At 40.7% G+C, this 16,240-nt stretch overlaps 2 protein-coding genes across 3 annotated transcripts in view; both read right to left on the reverse strand.

The window, feature by feature from the left end:
- TMEM184C (transmembrane protein 184C) overlaps positions 1-964 on the reverse strand; it is a 31,629-nt gene extending 30,665 nt beyond the window's left edge. The window contains exon 1 of one of the 2 annotated variants that reach the window (XM_022599623.3): positions 254-964. In XM_022599623.3, the coding sequence (XP_022455331.1) occupies positions 254-376 (123 nt within the window). In that variant the 5' untranslated portion in view covers positions 377-964. The remainder of the gene's footprint in view (positions 1-253) is intronic. The other variant, XM_022599622.3, reaches the window with a different exon arrangement.
- Positions 965-5,096: 4,132 nt separating this feature from the next.
- Positions 5,097-7,238, reverse strand: LOC111187721 (ribulose-phosphate 3-epimerase-like). Its single transcript, XM_022599659.2, has one exon. The coding sequence runs from the start codon at positions 7,221-7,223 to the stop codon at positions 6,537-6,539; it is 687 nt and encodes a 228-aa protein (XP_022455367.1). The 5' UTR covers positions 7,224-7,238; the 3' UTR covers positions 5,097-6,536.
- Positions 7,239-16,240: the final 9,002 nt, after the last annotated feature.

Below are 16,240 nucleotides of genomic sequence, written 5' to 3' on the forward strand. Positions count from 1 at the left end.
ATGAATGTTTGCAAAACAGTGCTCTCCGAAGCAGCTATCTTAATATATTTCATTTTCTCGGTCCTACCTTCACGAGTAGCATGGTTTGAAAAACGGTTAACAACCAGAAACTAGACAGGTTATGTCACGGGTTCATTACAGGACATGGTTTTCAGGATATCAAGTCTGGAGCATCCGGAATAAAAATAGGCTACCTTAGCTGGGCAGGACGGTAGAAGAAAGGGTAGAGGCGGACGGTGCGGGACCCTCTTACCTCCAGTTTCTGTAATTCCCACACGCATAGGGGAACCGCAACCACTATGGACACCAGATAAATGACCACCGCTAAAGGTCGAATCCACTGTCTCCAGTTCCTCCAGGTACAAGTGCAAGGCATGTTTCCGCATAAATCAGCTCCGAGTAGCAAGGGAAAATAGCTCGAAGGAGATGGTAATGGGGTCTCTGTTCTTTGGCTGTTCTGTCGACTCGCATACTACGGAAAAACAGCCGTGGAGCGACTTCACCAGCTGGAACCGCCTCCTCGGCCCACGCTGTGCTTTCTGTTGCTGCTACTGCTGCTGCTGCCACAAACGCGGCGGCTCAGGGTACTACTGGGGAGCAGTGCGGTCAGCATTCTTTCTTCCCCACCTTGCATCTACCCAGTTCTTCCGCGGTGGAATCCCCGGCAGAGCCGCTGCTCTCACCTAAGAATCGCCCGGAGCTCCGCCTGCAGCATGGCCTCGAGGGGAGCGGCGCCGAGCCGGACCGGCCTGTAGAAACCCTGCAATCAGTTCGGTTCTGCCCCGCGGCTGCCTGCCCGCTCACTCTTTTCTTGGGCGGTGAAGTTCCCTCCCTCCCGCGCTCGCAGGCGTCTGCTCGGCCGATTCCGCTGATAGATAAGGGATGAAAACTTAAACCCACCAGCCCCAGGATTTCTTCACTGGTTCCCACGGGCCAGTCCCCCAAGGCGGAACCAAGGCCAAACCAGGGCTTCCGCTTCCGCCCCCGCTGTCTGAGGTTGGTGATTCGTGGACAGCGCCAAGATAGGCCCTCCCCATCCGGCTCACTTCCCACTCTCTGATTGGTCATTTTCCGGGGCGGGGCTGTTGGGACGGATACCAAGGGTACAAGGTTGGATGAAGTCGAGGTGTGTGGAAGTTGTGCAGTTGCTGCCGGGTGGCCAAGTGGCCAAGGAGGATTCTGCAAGCTGTATAGGTCGTTTGAGAACACATGAGGAGCTCCTGCTACATTGTTCTGCTGACTATATTCCAGCTTTAAGAAAGCCTGGGTAAGAGGCCATTACCTTAGAGCTGAACCTTTATCTGCACGAACATCTCCGATTCTCCCTGGGAGTGGATAGGGGAGTCAGCTGGACTAAGAAGACAGAAAAAAAAAAAAAAGGGAAACGTCCACCTAGTTTTGTGTCAGTTGCCAGAACCTAGGGATAGAGCCACTTAGTTATTTCGGGATTGTGCGGAAGGATCATTCTAGGGATAGCTTAATTTTAGAAGCAGTACTGCATTTGGAACTTTTTAAAAACTCGCATACATTTAAGTTTTAGAGAGTTGACATTACAACTGACAAAGAAATTTTATGTGCTTAAAGCTTTTAGCTGAACCGGAGCAAACAAATGGCAAATGGGATCTTAAAGCCTTCCTAAACCAATAGAGCAAACAAATATGTACCTCTCAATTAGATACACAAATATGTCCTATATCTGTCATTTTCTACGCGCTTTTCTTACAGTATATTAGTTGATGTACACAAAAATCCCCAAAGGTAGGCAGTTTTCCATGTTACAGGTGAGAAAACGGATTCAAGTGGTTAAGTAGTTTGCAAAGCTCATTGAGCTAGTTAGTGGAAGAGCTGGGATTCTAACCTTGGTGTCTGACTCCAGCATTGGACCTGTCAGTACCTGCCACCTGAGAATTTCTGACTAATGACCATACATGGACAAGAAGGCTTGCAGTATTGAATACACCCAGACTAAGATTCTCACAGAAGCACTGAGGGAATGTTGTCTTCCCCGGGGTCCTAGCCAAAGTTTGGAGCTTGATAACATCTCCTTTTTAAAATTTGGCCTCTTTTAATACAAACTGATTTCTTAAAGGGAAATAGGCCTTTTGTTTGTTCTTTCTAAACTAAACTACAAAATTGAAGTCGTTATTTTAAAAAATTTCCTGATCATTAAATTAACACATACTCCATTGTTGAATTTCAAAAAATAGAAGAATAAAGAAGAGAAAAGTAACCCTTACTCTACAACCAAGTATATCCACTACTTACTTTTTTGGTACACAATATAGTCTTCCTTGGATATACTGCATACATAGATTGTCTCTGTGCTTTCAGCCACAGTCATTGCCATCTATAATAATCTTTCCCATTCTTTCTCATGGGCAAATCTTTTTCACGTAATTTGTGAAAACTTCCTTGATCCCCTGTCCCCCTCCCCCCGACCGGTAACCTTATGGCACTCACATGTTATAATAATTTACTTATTTGTCTATCTTTATTTATTTTTAAAATTATTTATTTTTGGCTGCGTTGGGTCTTCGTTGCTGCACGTGAGCTTTCTCTAGTTGCGGTGAGCGGGGGCTTCTCTTCATTGTGGTGCTCGGGCTTCTCACCGGTGGCTTCTCTTGTTGAGGAGTGCCGGCTCTAGGCGTGCGGGCTTCAGTAGTTGTGGTGCGTGGGCTCGGTAGTTGTGGCACACTGGCTTAGTTGCTCCGCGGCACGTGGGTTCTTCCCAGACCAGGGCTCGAACCCATGTCCCCTGCATTGGCAGGCCGATTCTTAACCACTGGGCTGCCAGGGAAGTCCCTGTCTGTCTTTTAAATTGAGTTTCTAGGAGCAAGCCAAAGTTCTAGAACTATTAGAATAAAGCAAGGGAGGGAAGGGACCAGAATGTCAGATGCACAGGTGGTTTCCCACACCAGTGTGTGAACTGGGGTTCATTCATGATGAAGGTTCTACAGGTGAGCAGAGAAATGAGAAAAAAAAATACATAGTGAGTTTTTATTTGGTCAAACTTACTCATTCTAAAGGATTATGCTTTATTTTGAAATTGTCCATCCTATTTTTTTTTAATGTGATGATAGTTACAGAGTAGTTGTTTTCTAGATGTTCTTATTTTGGAAAATAAGAAGTTGGTAACTTTATTTGCTCCCATTTGTTTTATTCCTGAAATTGTTCTTGGTCCGTGAAACCCTAAAGTCTAGTAATCACTGAGGCAAGGATTGGCCGTTGATTTCAGTAGCCATAATGTTGGCATGATCCTGATCTACTTGCTTTACTTGCTCTAGGTGTTCTCTATATTCTCTCTTAGGATATGACTTAGCCTAAGTCTGACGGTGGATCTGAGCTTTATCGTGTTTGAAAAATAAGAAATGGTCATAACTAGCAGATGGTACTGGGGTCAAAAGCAAGCTGTTAGTCATTCTTGATGCAATTTACATAGATAAAATGAAGTTTCTGTTTATTACTGTATCACATGAAAATAGGTAGGTGAAATTTTGCCACCCATGGAGGATATGTTTGGATTAGTCTGACTTAAAATAATAGTTAACAAAATTCGCTTTGAGGGATTGTGGGAGGTGGGCACTGTTAACCCCTTGGCATTTATTACCCTATCTCTCTACGGAAATATGTCTGTGATGGTTTTAAAATGTGGCTGCAACTTCTTTACTCTTCCCATAAAAATATATACTCTGTACCCCTTCCCCTTAAATCTGGGAAGGGTGTGACTGATTTGACCAATAGAGTACAGTGAAAGTGATCATCCTCACCATATGACCTTAGCGGCTAGGTCATAAAAGCCCATGCAACTCCACCTTATCTGTTGGAACAATTGCTTTTGGAACTCTCAGCCATTGTGTAAGAAGTCTAACTGTCTGAGGCTGGTGTGCTGTGAAAAGCCCAAGACACATCAGGAGGGCCCTTGAAGGTATGCTGAGTGACAGTCACAGCTGAGCCCAGCCCTCCAGTTAGCCCAGCCCAGGTGCCTGTCATGTGAGTGGAGAAGCCGACTCTAGCTTCCAGCCATTTGAGTCACCCATCAGCATTTTGAGTCTTCCAAGACAAGGTGCTAGACTTATGGACCAGAGGAAGCCATTCCAGCTCTGCCTTCTCCTGATTCCTGACCTGAAGAATCCATGAGCTCAAGAGAACTATAAGAAAGACACAAACTGGGAAAGAAATTTGGAAAAGACACATCTGTTAAAGGACTGGTATCCAAAATATACAAAGAACTCTTAAAACTCAACAACAAGGAAGCAAAAACATGATTTAAAAAGGGGACAAAGACCTTAACAGAACTCCCCTAAGAAGATATCCAGATGTCAAACAAGCATATGAAAAGATCCTCCACATGATATGTCATCAGGGAAATGCAAATTAAAATAACCATGACATACTGCTACACACCTGTTAGAATGGCCAGAATCGAAGACTGACAACACCAGATGCTGCTGAGGATTTCACCGGTGATTGAACTCTCACACGCTGCTGGTGGGAATGGGAAATGGCATAGCTGCTTTGGAAGACAGTCTGATGGTTTCTTACAAAATGAAACACTCTTACCATAGGATCCAACAATCGCACTTCTTATTGTTTACCCAAAGATAGTTTAAACCTTATGCCCACAAAAAAAATCTTCTGCACAGGGATGTTTATAGCACCTTTGTTCATAATTTCCCAAACTTGGAAGCAACCAAGATTAGATAATAAACAGTTTAATAAACAGTGGTACATTCAAACAATGGAGTATTATTCAGCGCTAAAAAAAATTGAGCTATCAAGCAATGAAAGGACATGGAGGAATCTTAAATTCATATTACTAAGTGAAAGAAGCCAATCTGGAGAGACTACACACTGTATGATTCCAACTATATGACGTTCTGGAAAAGGCAAAACTATGGAGACAATAAAAAGATCAGTGGTTGCCAGATGGGGGGAGGGGTAAGGCGAATAGGCAGAGCACAGAGGATTTTTAGGGCAGTGAAAATATTCTGTATGATATTATAATGATGAATGTATGTCATTATAATTTTGTCCAAACCCAAGAATGTACAACAACCAAGAGTGAACCCTAATGTAAACTGTGGACTTTGGGTGATTAGCTATGATCTTTGGGTGATTATGCTGTGTCAGTGTAGATTCATCCTTGATGAAAAATGTACCATTAAGGTGAATAATGCTGATAATGGGGGAGGCTGTGTGTGTGGGGCTCTCGGGGGTGGGGGGGATATGGGAATTCTTTGTACATTTCTGTCGATTTTGTTGTGAGCGTAAAAGTGCTCTAAAAAAATAAAGTAAAAAATATCCATGAGCATAATGAAAATGTTTTGTTTTTTTTTTTCTTTACTGGATCCTTCCTTTCCATGGTACCAGCCTGTTGAGCTTTATTTAGTATCTTCATTTTTTAAATGGGGACAAACATACCTGTCTTACCATTCATAGGACTGATTTGTGGGTTTAATGAGATATCATCAACATACTTTATAATCTACAAAGCATACATTTATATAATGATAGCTACTTTGTATTGAGCATCCTCAAATTCCACTACCCTACAATTCTAGGAATAGTAGTGGAAGCTTTACGTATATAATTAATAGTATCTCTTAATCCTCAACACAACCCCCCACTGTTGTTACCATTACATTCAATATATAAATCAGTTAATAATCAGCTCAAAGAGGTTGGTTGGATTGGTTTGCTAAGGTCAAACAAATAGAAAGGGGAAGAGAGGATTCAACTTAATATTACTTCCAAACAGAGGCCTTCCTTTCCTTTTAGCATACAGCTAGGAAAACATTTTATGTCCTTCAGAACAGCGGGTGTGATTAAGAAAAAGGGGAAATGGGGTTGGTGGAGGGTGCGTACGGGGTGGGGGAAGAACCACTGAATAACCTGCCGCTATAGCAAAGTTAACAAAGAAAACACCCTGATAAAACTTGTGCTTGCGTTTTACAACAGACCACCTGAAAATCCCTGGACTTCATAATACACTGGGTTTTTTATGTATCAAATACAAGGTGCAAAGTAAAAAATAGATGTTTTCGAAGCTAGAAGAGCCATCCATCCCCGCCAGATCCAAACTTAGTTATCACGCAAATACACAAATCAAAAATGACACGAAACAGGAAAAACAGGACTTCCTTTGCTTTCAGAAAAGCCAAGAAGCAAAGAAAACTCTTTTTAGAAATACAGAAAAAAAATTTTTTTCATAGTAGCTAATATGCCTTCCTTAGGCATTAAGACAAATTTCTGTTCATAACCTTGATACAGCCATATTTTTACTCTTTATAAAAATCAAGTCTCCCAGTAAAAATGGTATTTTACCACACTAATCTTTAAATTCCATCACTGAAAACGTAATACACAACAATTTCTAACCTCTTGGAACATTCTGCAAAGTGGATTTTAGTCACTGGAATGAACAATTGCTAGGAAAAGCAGCACTGCCTCAACTGTGGTACGATTTGGTAGTCAATATTCTTGTTTTCCAATAAAAAGGAGATCTCATAAGCAGAAACACTGGACTCCTTGTGGTTTCATCGATCGAGAGAACGTTTCTGAGCAGCTTCTGAGCAAACATTTCTTAACAGGTTGATCACAGATCTGGGGTCTTCACTCCTCATAATGGCACTGCCAGATACAATCATGTTAGCTTCTGCCTCTGCGCATTTATGGATGGTGTCAGGACCTACTCCACCATCAACCTCAATGTCCAAAGACGGGAACTGGGTCTTCAACCAGTGAACCTTTGGCATCATACCTTCCATGAATTTCTGCCCTTCAAATCCAAATTCCACTGTCATAACCAAGGCCATATCTATCTGATTAGCCCATGGTGCCAAATACTCAACTGTAGTTCCTGGTTTGATAGCAAGGCCAACCTTCATTCCATTCTCCCGAATGTCTTTGATCAAAGCCCCCGGGTTCTCAGTAGCCTCGAGATGAAAAGTATATTGATTGGCTTCTGCTACAGCCATTGGTTTTACCCACTGTTCCGGCCTGGACACCATCATGTGCATGTCAAAGAAAGGGTCCTGGCCTAGCTGCTTTCGGAGGCTTTCTACCACAGGGTGACCAAAGGTGACGTTGGGAACAAAATGCCCGTCCATTACATCCAGGTGCAGATAATCGGCTCCAGAGTCCAGCATCCGAAGGCACTCTGCCCCTAAACTGGCCAGTTCGCTGTTGAGGATGGAAAGGCCAATCCTGCAGCCGGACGCCATGGTGCTAGTTCTCTCTGAAAATGTTTTTTTTTACCTCACTGAGTTTAGGGTTGTTTGTTATGCATTTGTTCCAGTGAATGGATAACTGAAACAGTGTCTTGTGCCTATGTGTGTATATACTCTCTACCTAATCTGAAAGAAGCTTCCTGCTTAGAGTGATTTTTTTTTTTTTTTTTGCTTAGAGCTGACTTTAAGCCTAGATAAATTGCCTCAAGCTTTTCTCCTTTAGGAATATGTTGCCTTCAGAGTCTGAGGTTGTGTCAACCAGTCAAAGAGTTCAGTGAGTTTTAGATTTAAATGTTGCAAGAATGCAGGGGAGAGCTCCTAGCAGATCTTAAACACTATGCTTAACTTTGTAAAGTGTAATCTTTTCTCCTACGCCCAAATGGAAGGAAAATTGTTTACTATGCACCAGATGAGTGGGGAAGAAGATAAAAGTGGTACAAGCTATAATATCAAACTTTCAAATTTGAACTTTGAGTATTTTCACCCATTAAGTTTCAGCTTTACCTACCACATCTTCAGGCTACATTTTAAGCTTTGTCGAAGATGCCATGGTTTATTGATCTCTCCCTCTCCTATACTTCTCTACATCTATAACAGATAAAGCTGTAGATTCCTGGGTGTATCACCATATCTCTATGTGTCTAGATGTCTTTATGTACAATCTACCTTGTCTTAAAGAGACTCAAGTATGTTTTGGTAGATAAATACTGTAGTTGCATGTATAAGTTTTGGTAAATGTAATAAGTATATTAAATGTGAAACTCTAACATGTTCATGTTAAAATAGAAATAAATTGTAATTTAAAAAATTATTTTATGTCATTTTGTTTATTGGGTCTGATGATTCAGAGCAAGCTATGGCCTGCAACACAGGTGTGGTCCACAGTCTGTTTCTGTATGGCCCATGAGCTAAGAACGGTTTTTTACATTTCTTTTTTTATTGTGGTAAAATACACATAACAGAAAATATACCATTTTGCCAATTTATGTGGTTAAAATTCAATGGCATTAAGTACATTAACATCGTTGTGCAACTATCACCACTTTCCATCTCTGGAACTTTTTCATCATCCAACTGAAAACTCTGTACTCATTAAACACTAACTCTCTATTACCCTTTCCCCCCAAGTCCCTGGTAACCACTATTCTGCTTTCTGTCTCTATGAATTTGCCTATTCTAGGTACTCTATATAAGTGGAGGCATAGAATATTTGTCCTTTATTTGTCTGGCTTATTTCACTTAGCATAATATTTTCAGGGTTCATCCGTGTTGTAGGCATGTATCAGGATTTCCTTCTTGTTTAAGGCTGAATTGTATTCCATTGAATGTGTAAACCACATTTTGTTTATCCATTCATCTGTCGATGGACAGTTGGGTTGTTTCCATCTTTTGCCTATTTCAAATAATGCTGCTGTGAACATTGGTTTCCACCTTTTGCTTATTGTGAATAATGCTTCTATGAACATAGTTGTATGTACCTGGAGGAGGAGGTATGGATGTGATCCTCCTCTATTGCTGTTGACCTTGACCAGAGCACTCTCCTTCCTGTCCCCTAATGGTGTCCAATGCTGCTATATACACTGGTGTACAGGGGAAATGGGGAATTGTTAATTCAGCAGGGATAGAGTTTCAGCTTTGTAAGACGTGGAGAGATCTGGAGATTGGTCGGTGACAATGTAAATGTACTCACTTCTTTTTGGCTTTTACATTTTTAGAGTTGTAAAAAAAAATTAAAAGAGTATTTTAAAATATTTACTATCGGGCCTTTTATAGAAAAAGTCTGCCAACCCCTAATTTAGAGTAAATGTTTAAAATTTTATAATGGGCTATTATAAAGTTGCTAAATGAATCTCAGTATACAGTTCCCTCATTTCTTTTTCTTTCTTTCTTTCTTTTTTTTAAAAATTTTTGGCCACACCAAGTGCCTTGTGGGATCTTAGTTCCCTGACTAGGGATGGAACCTGTGCCCTCAGCAGTGAAAGCATGGAGTCCTAATCACTGGACCACCAGGGAATTCCCAAGTTCCCTCATTTCTTCACTAGGAATGTATTTAAATTTCAGCAGACTTTCCCACACTAAGTATTTGGGGAACTCTAGTTCCATCCCAAAATCAACATTGAAAATCTCGGTTTTGTTTTTGTTATTAAGATTTACTGATTTAAAAGCAAGATTCACTGATTTTTTAATACAGGGATCCTGTAGTAAATTCAGAATAACAGGGCACAAGAGTTCTTTTCTTTAGAGCCAGGTTCACATGAATGAAAAGGCCCCACCATGTATATTAACTATGTAGAAACTGGAGATGCTGTCATTTCCACTTTTAATGTGCTTTTCTGATTCTCCTCTGAGCAGTCTCTCAATGTCCTTTGAACCTTAGCTTGTCCCTAAGGCAGAGATTCCCCAACTTTGTTTCACGGCACCCTTAGAATCTCAGTAAGTTTTTCATGGCATCCTTAGGCCAAAGAAATTTCTAATAGTTCCATTTAGTAAGTAATTAAGTCCAAACAACCTAATTGTAGACATTCATATAATGTCTGACAGATGTTTCTGTGTTTCTCTGAAAAATTTAAACTATCCAATCCATGCGGCCTCTGAATCCACTCCAGCGCTCTGTGGCCCCTCAGCACACAATTTGGAAATTGCAGTCCTAGGGCCTCATGCCTGCGTTTCTGACTTGGACTAGCCTTTGTCCTTGGCTTTGCTTCTTGTTTTCAGATCCTACTCCCCACAATTCCAGGGCTTGCCTAACAATTTATTTTTTATTTACTTATTTTGCCTAACAACTTCTGATGGCTTTCTTTGCTTAACATTTAATTTTCACATTCTTGATTCGGGTCTATTCCCTCAGTGCATTAACTTTTTTTAAAAATTTAATTTAATTTAATTTATCTTTTGGCTGCATTGCGTCTTTGTTGCTGTGCGCAGGCCCTCTCCAGTTGCAGCAAGTGGGGGCCACTCCTCGCTGCGGTGCGTGGGCTTCTCATTGCGGTGGCTTCTCTTGTTGCGGAGCACGGGCTCTAGGTGCACAGGCTTCAGTAGTTGCGGCTCGCGGGCCCTAGAGCACGCAGGCTTCAGTAGTTATGGCTCGCAGGCTCTAGAGCGCAGGCTCAGTAGTTGTGGCGCATGGGCTTAGCCGCTCCACGGAATGTGGGATCCTCCTGGACCAGGGACCGAACCCGTGTCCCCTGCATTGGCAGGTGTATTCCCAACCACTGCCCCACCAGGGAAGTCCCAGTACATTAACTTTTATATTGGATTTTCTTAATAAAGTCTCTTTATTTAAACTACTGAAATAGTTAAATAAATAGAACATTTGCCCTCCTCTTCAAAAGTGTGTTATTGGCATTACTGGATTAATGACTATCAGGATCCCCAATTACCTCACAAGAAAGGTGATAAAGTATCTTAAGCCACCTGTAATTCTTGGTAGTGTATGTTATCCTTTGTCACTCGAGTGAAGAGGATCCTGTGAAAGGTGCAAGCGACTCGCATAGTAAATAATAAATTACCTTTTCTATAAATTATTACTCAGTGGATGAACTTTCCAGTAACTCCGATGAGGAAGTTTTTTTTTAATTGATATTTTATTTTCAGACTGATTTAAGATACTTCTGGCATATCAATTTACAGGCTAAAAGGAATATGAAAAACCTTAATAATTGTAACAGATTCAAAACTAGATAATTCAGGAGACTTGGGAGAGAAGGTATTTCTGGTTAGGAAGAAGATTCTGTGCATTATCTGTTAGGATGATCTGTGCACTGAGAAAGGAAACTATTTTTATACTGAGACAAATTCTTTTAGGATTTAAACAAAAATCACTGTGTCATTTAGTGTACTTTAGATGCTAGACTGTGGTGATCCGCACAGAAAGAAGGCTTGACTTACATGAAGTAAGGAGAATTCATGGGAGGATTTCGCCCCAGTGTGGAGGAAGTTTTCTCTTTCACATGTGAGCAGAGCTCTCTATGGAGCTTGAGTTTTACCTCTTACTTTTCTCATGTATTTTAGGCTGTCAGTTGCCCTGTGTAAACTCATGAGCACATGTCCTACTTGGTTTTATGTGGGTCAGATCTGGGGGTGGAGTGAGAATTGATTCCTCTCTCGCCCCGTAGAGTGATATTCTGTGCATGCAAAGCTCTGATTGGAGCCCACCAGGCTTTACTTTGTAGATGTAGAACTAGACTTTTTTTTTTTTTAACTCCTTGGGTGTGAATCGTATGATTTGTGCTTTCCCAATTTTCTCATTTGGGAAAGGAGAGGAAAACAGGTGAGCAGTGTCTTTGTTTTTCCCCTTCCTCCTTGACACTCTCCCTAGGAGGGTCTCTAAGTCAGGATATAAGAATCAGGCAAGTGCCCCAGAACTAAGTTTTTTAACTCTCCTTATTCTCAGGAACCCTGGGTTTGTGATCAGTGATCCCAGGAAGGAAGACTTAAGTAGAAAAATACCTTGCCTAATGTATTTTCTTTTTTCTTTTTCTTTTTTGGCTGTGCCTTGTGACTTGTGGGATCTAAGTTCCCCAACCAGGGATTGAACCCGGGCCATTGGCAGTGAGCACGGAGTCCTAACCACTGGACCGCCAGGGAATTCCCACCTGATGTATTTTCTGTTGCTACCATAAGAAATGACCAGAATGTTAGTGGCTGACATAGAAACACATGGCTTCAGGATGGTGGGCCACTGAGCTGGGAGTTCTTGGACTGTTAATATCTGTGAAGGGTCTGAGATTTGTACCGTATTTGCAAGCTAACAGGTTAGCCTGCCACAGTTTCATGGATGCTGACAAGACATGAGACATTTGGGTCAGAGGCAAAAGACTTTTCTACTAACAGCACAGCAGGCAGTAAAAGCTTCGTGTTTGCATTGGTTCCTCTTGCCTCCCAAGTCCTGTGGGGCGAGGTGGAGAGACCCAGGTGTATGCTGTGTAGGAAGGAGTTTGCACCACAGAGCAACTCTGAGCTTAGAAAACCCTGTCTTTTATAATGACCTGAGAGTAAACCTGTCAACCTTTGCCCTGGAGAGAGACATTATCTTTATCATCCTAGTCGGGAAACAAATGTGCTCTTTGCCCTAGAAGGAGAGGCTATCTCTACCTCTCAAGGCTGCTTGCTATATGAATATCCTTGAAAAGATATTCCAGAACAAAAGATAGAAAGTATACAGAAGTGCCATGGGGATTGGCTCCCAATAAAGATTAAACTGGATAACCAGGTGATTTGTATCACCAAAAATTACACATTTGGTGAATGGAAGCCTGACTTGAGTCAACCTGACAGAGTTACTTGCTTTCCCTCCCTAAGACTGCTCTTAGACCCAGAGACATTTTAATAAAAGCAAGGCCACATACCCTTGAGGAAGGTCTGAGATAATACTGAAGGTACATTCCACGAATCTTGTCTCAGGTGTATCAAGGAAACTATGCACAAGGTAAAGGGAAACAGCCACACCTTTTGTTATTATCACACAATTGTTTTGAATTAACACTGTCAAATAATTCTAAATAATGATTACCATCATATGATTCGGTCAAGGTTACTCATGGTTGGTCAGGTTGGGCGATTTGAAGAGTGTTCAGTAGGGGACTTCCCTGGTGGTCCAGTGGTTAAGACTCCTTGCCTCCACTGCAGGGGTCGTGGATTCTATCGTTGGTGGGGGAACTAAGATACTGAATGCTGCAGCACGGCCAAGGGGGGAAAAAAAAAGGAGTGTTCAGTACAGGGACTGTTTACAAAGGTTTGGTCAAGGAGCATGGAAACCACTTGGGGTGGTGCAGTAACAGCAAAGAGGAACACGAAGCTGGAGAGGCTGTGTGGAAGGAATGGGTCATCTGAAAAGAGCTATGAGATATATATGGTCTAACTGAATCACTTTGCTGAACCCCTGAGACTAACTTTGTAAATCAACTGTACTTCAATTAAAAAAAAAAGATTGACAAAGATATGACCATGACGATGTGAATCAACTTTAACTCTCATAATACATCATTTGACGGAGTGTAGAAGAATTCAACTCTCTGAAAAACTAGTTGTTCCTTCTAAAATTACTTACAGTGTTTTATTAGTTCCTTGTAAAACTATGACCCAGCAAGTATTAGGATTTTATCCAAGAACAAAGAAGACACATATTCACAAAGAAACTCAAACATATGTTGGCAGATACATAAACAAATTGTGATATATCCATATAATGGAATACTAGGTAGAAATAAAAAATGAACAAAGTACTAAAACAACTTAAATGAATTTCAAAAATGCTGTCTTAGAAGGAGGTTAACTTCTGAATGGTAGAGTAATGGCCACCCCAAACCTGCTCCTCCATAAAAGCAATGAAAACGCTGGCAAAGCTTATCAAAATTACCTTTTCAGAATTCTGGATATTAACTAAAGACTTGCAACAACCCTAGGTGTGTTTATTCAAGTAAAAATATTGGAATCTTGCTAAAAATTAAAAAACATAAAAAAGAGCTATGGCTGTCTGTGGAGGGATGACCCCACCAAGGGAAGCAGAAGCTATTAGTGGTGGACCTTGCTCTCTTCCCTTCCCTGATCTTGCGTTCATGTCCCCTATTGGCCAAACCCAACTGGAAGCCAGAGGACAAAGGAGCCTTTTGCTGTAGTCCAAGCACATCAGCTTCCCGGGGGCACAGAAGAAGGGCAGAGGATGGATTCGGAGTGAAAAAGCAGAAAGTATTCAAAATAATAGCTTAAAATATTCTGACTCCCCAATGCTTCCATTACTAACATTTTTATTATGAGCGGAAATGAGCTGGAAATTTGATGTTTGGGACATAAATCTGCCTACATTTCTATGAAAAATAGTATTGTTTATTTTTACTCCACACCCATATAAATGCATCATTTACATCATTTTACTTGCTAGTGTCCCTCTGAAATTAGCTGATACTTCACTAGCATCACTCCTTTTTTACCTGCAGGGAATGATCCATTATGATTTTTGAATATGCCCTCATTTTTATGTGACCAGTGAATTGGCCTGCTGCAGATTTGACCCAATTATTTCAGCCATCTTCATGTTTGATTCTCATCACTATGGGTTGAATGAACTGTGTGGCCATCTATACTGATAACGAAGGGGCTTGCAAATGATAGGATCAGTGGTGCCATAGCCTGGTCATGCTGCACAGAAACATTCTTCTCAAGAATCAGTTTTTAAAAATCAGCAGAAGGAAAGATGCTGACCCTTTCCAATCCTTTTACCATTTGAATTTTCAGCTACACTGTCACCAGCATTTTTTTAAAAGCTGATACAGTAGGACAGGTGTCCTGAAATAAGTGCCCTGTCTTTGGAAAGAGCAAATGGGTGACAATATCCACATCTGAAGTCTACAGCAACACCGAACTGACCATACTAGCTATCCTCAGGGAGCCCAAGACTGCACGACATATATTTTCTGAAAAGAGGTGAAGCCAAGCAGAGTGAGAGCAAAATTTGCAACTGAAGACTAGTTAAAACTTTATGCAAAAATATATAATACCAAAATGAGGCTTGGTGCTCTAGTTTTCTTTCCAATTATAGTTAATCCTTAAAATCTCTAATAAAGAGCTATCATCATATATTACATCAGCTGTATCACTGTCATCTTTACTCACAGTCTTAAAGAATTTCAGCTTTAAGGGGGGACTATAGTTTCTTAATCAGATTATTTTAATCTTGGGAGATGTGTGTGTGTGTGTACAGTTACAAATTCTTAGATCTAGCAGGATGTTGTTTTTGTTTATCCCCAAAGACGGTTTATAAAGCTAGACACTTTCTTATTATGGAAGCCTATTGATATGAACTCATATTTCTAATATTCGTATTGTTTATTTATATGTTATGTGTTACATATAGGTAATATATAATAATATTTATTGTGGAGGCCACATAATCCAGTTTACTGCTGATTTAATAAAAAAGATTTCTTTAGTCTTAACTGGCAACACTTTCTTCAAGAAAGAGTTAGGAATCTTACGATTTATCTCTTAGCAGCTTTTTTCATCACTTTTCTTTTTCCTTTTTTTTTTTTTTTTTTTAACTTTTGCTCAATAGGAACCTGTAAGCAGATAGGGCAGGGGGGTCCTCAAGGGAAGAGAACCAGACAGAACTTTCTTAACATAAGTTTGTGATCTAAGCCTGGCCACAATTCTTGCCCTTGCAGAAGAATAGGTCTCTGGAGTTAAAGATTTTAAGGAACAAAAGAAGGTAAAAAACAAACAGCTATTACCAGGCCAGGGAGATAACCCAATCAGGAGACAATGTATCAGTTGTAAAGACTCCCAGTTCTGTTTCAAAAGTAAAGATTAGCCTGAAGCTCATTCTTGGGCTGTTTTGCAGAATTCAAACCCCCTGGAGCACTCAACCATCAGATTAACTGGAACCTAAGGAATGATGCTGCTGACCTTTCTGACCCTTATGACTCCAGTCGACCCAAGCCTGGACTCTGTCAACCTTTGCCCCAGTTCTATACTGAATTCTCCTCTGATCAAGCTCCTTCATAATATGCATACACCCCCCCCATGAATATGCATGTACCCTCAGCTTAAAACTTCCTTCTTAATCTTGTAAGGGGCCACGATGACCTGTGACCCACTAGTTGCTAGATTGTATAAACTGTCAAAAATATGTCATTTAATGTACAGCCTTCTGTCTCAAAAACTTATATGACTGTGGTTTGACCTCTGATGGACGGAACAGTTCTCAGAGTTTTCTGAGAGGCTATTCCCAGGTTATAATCCTCAAATTGGTTCGAAAAATTTTCCATTTCTTTCTTTGATCAACTGATTAATTTTTTTGTTGACAAGTGGAATAGTATCTTTTATGATTCTCTGATACCTCTTATCCGGCCTGTACACCATTGCCCATTTACTCTTTTTTCTCTTTTAAAAATTTTTTATTGAAATATAGTTGATTTACAAAGTTGTGTTAGTTTCAGGTGTACAGCAAAGTGATTCAGATGTGTATGTATATAGATATCTATATCTATGTAAAAAACGTTTTCTCATTGTTCCAG

Source organism: Delphinapterus leucas, chromosome 5, assembly GCF_059928025.1.
Source record: "Delphinapterus leucas isolate spDelLeu-1000000601 "Yukka" chromosome 5, BTC_Dleu_Yukka2, whole genome shotgun sequence".
Taxonomy (NCBI): Eukaryota; Metazoa; Chordata; class Mammalia; order Artiodactyla; family Monodontidae; genus Delphinapterus; species Delphinapterus leucas.

Bases quoted from the DNA above. Each gene is read 5' to 3' on its own strand.
- LOC111187721 (XM_022599659.2), bottom strand. From the start codon at position 7,223: ATGGCGTCCGGCTGCAGGATTGGCCTTTCCATCCTCAACAGCGAACTG.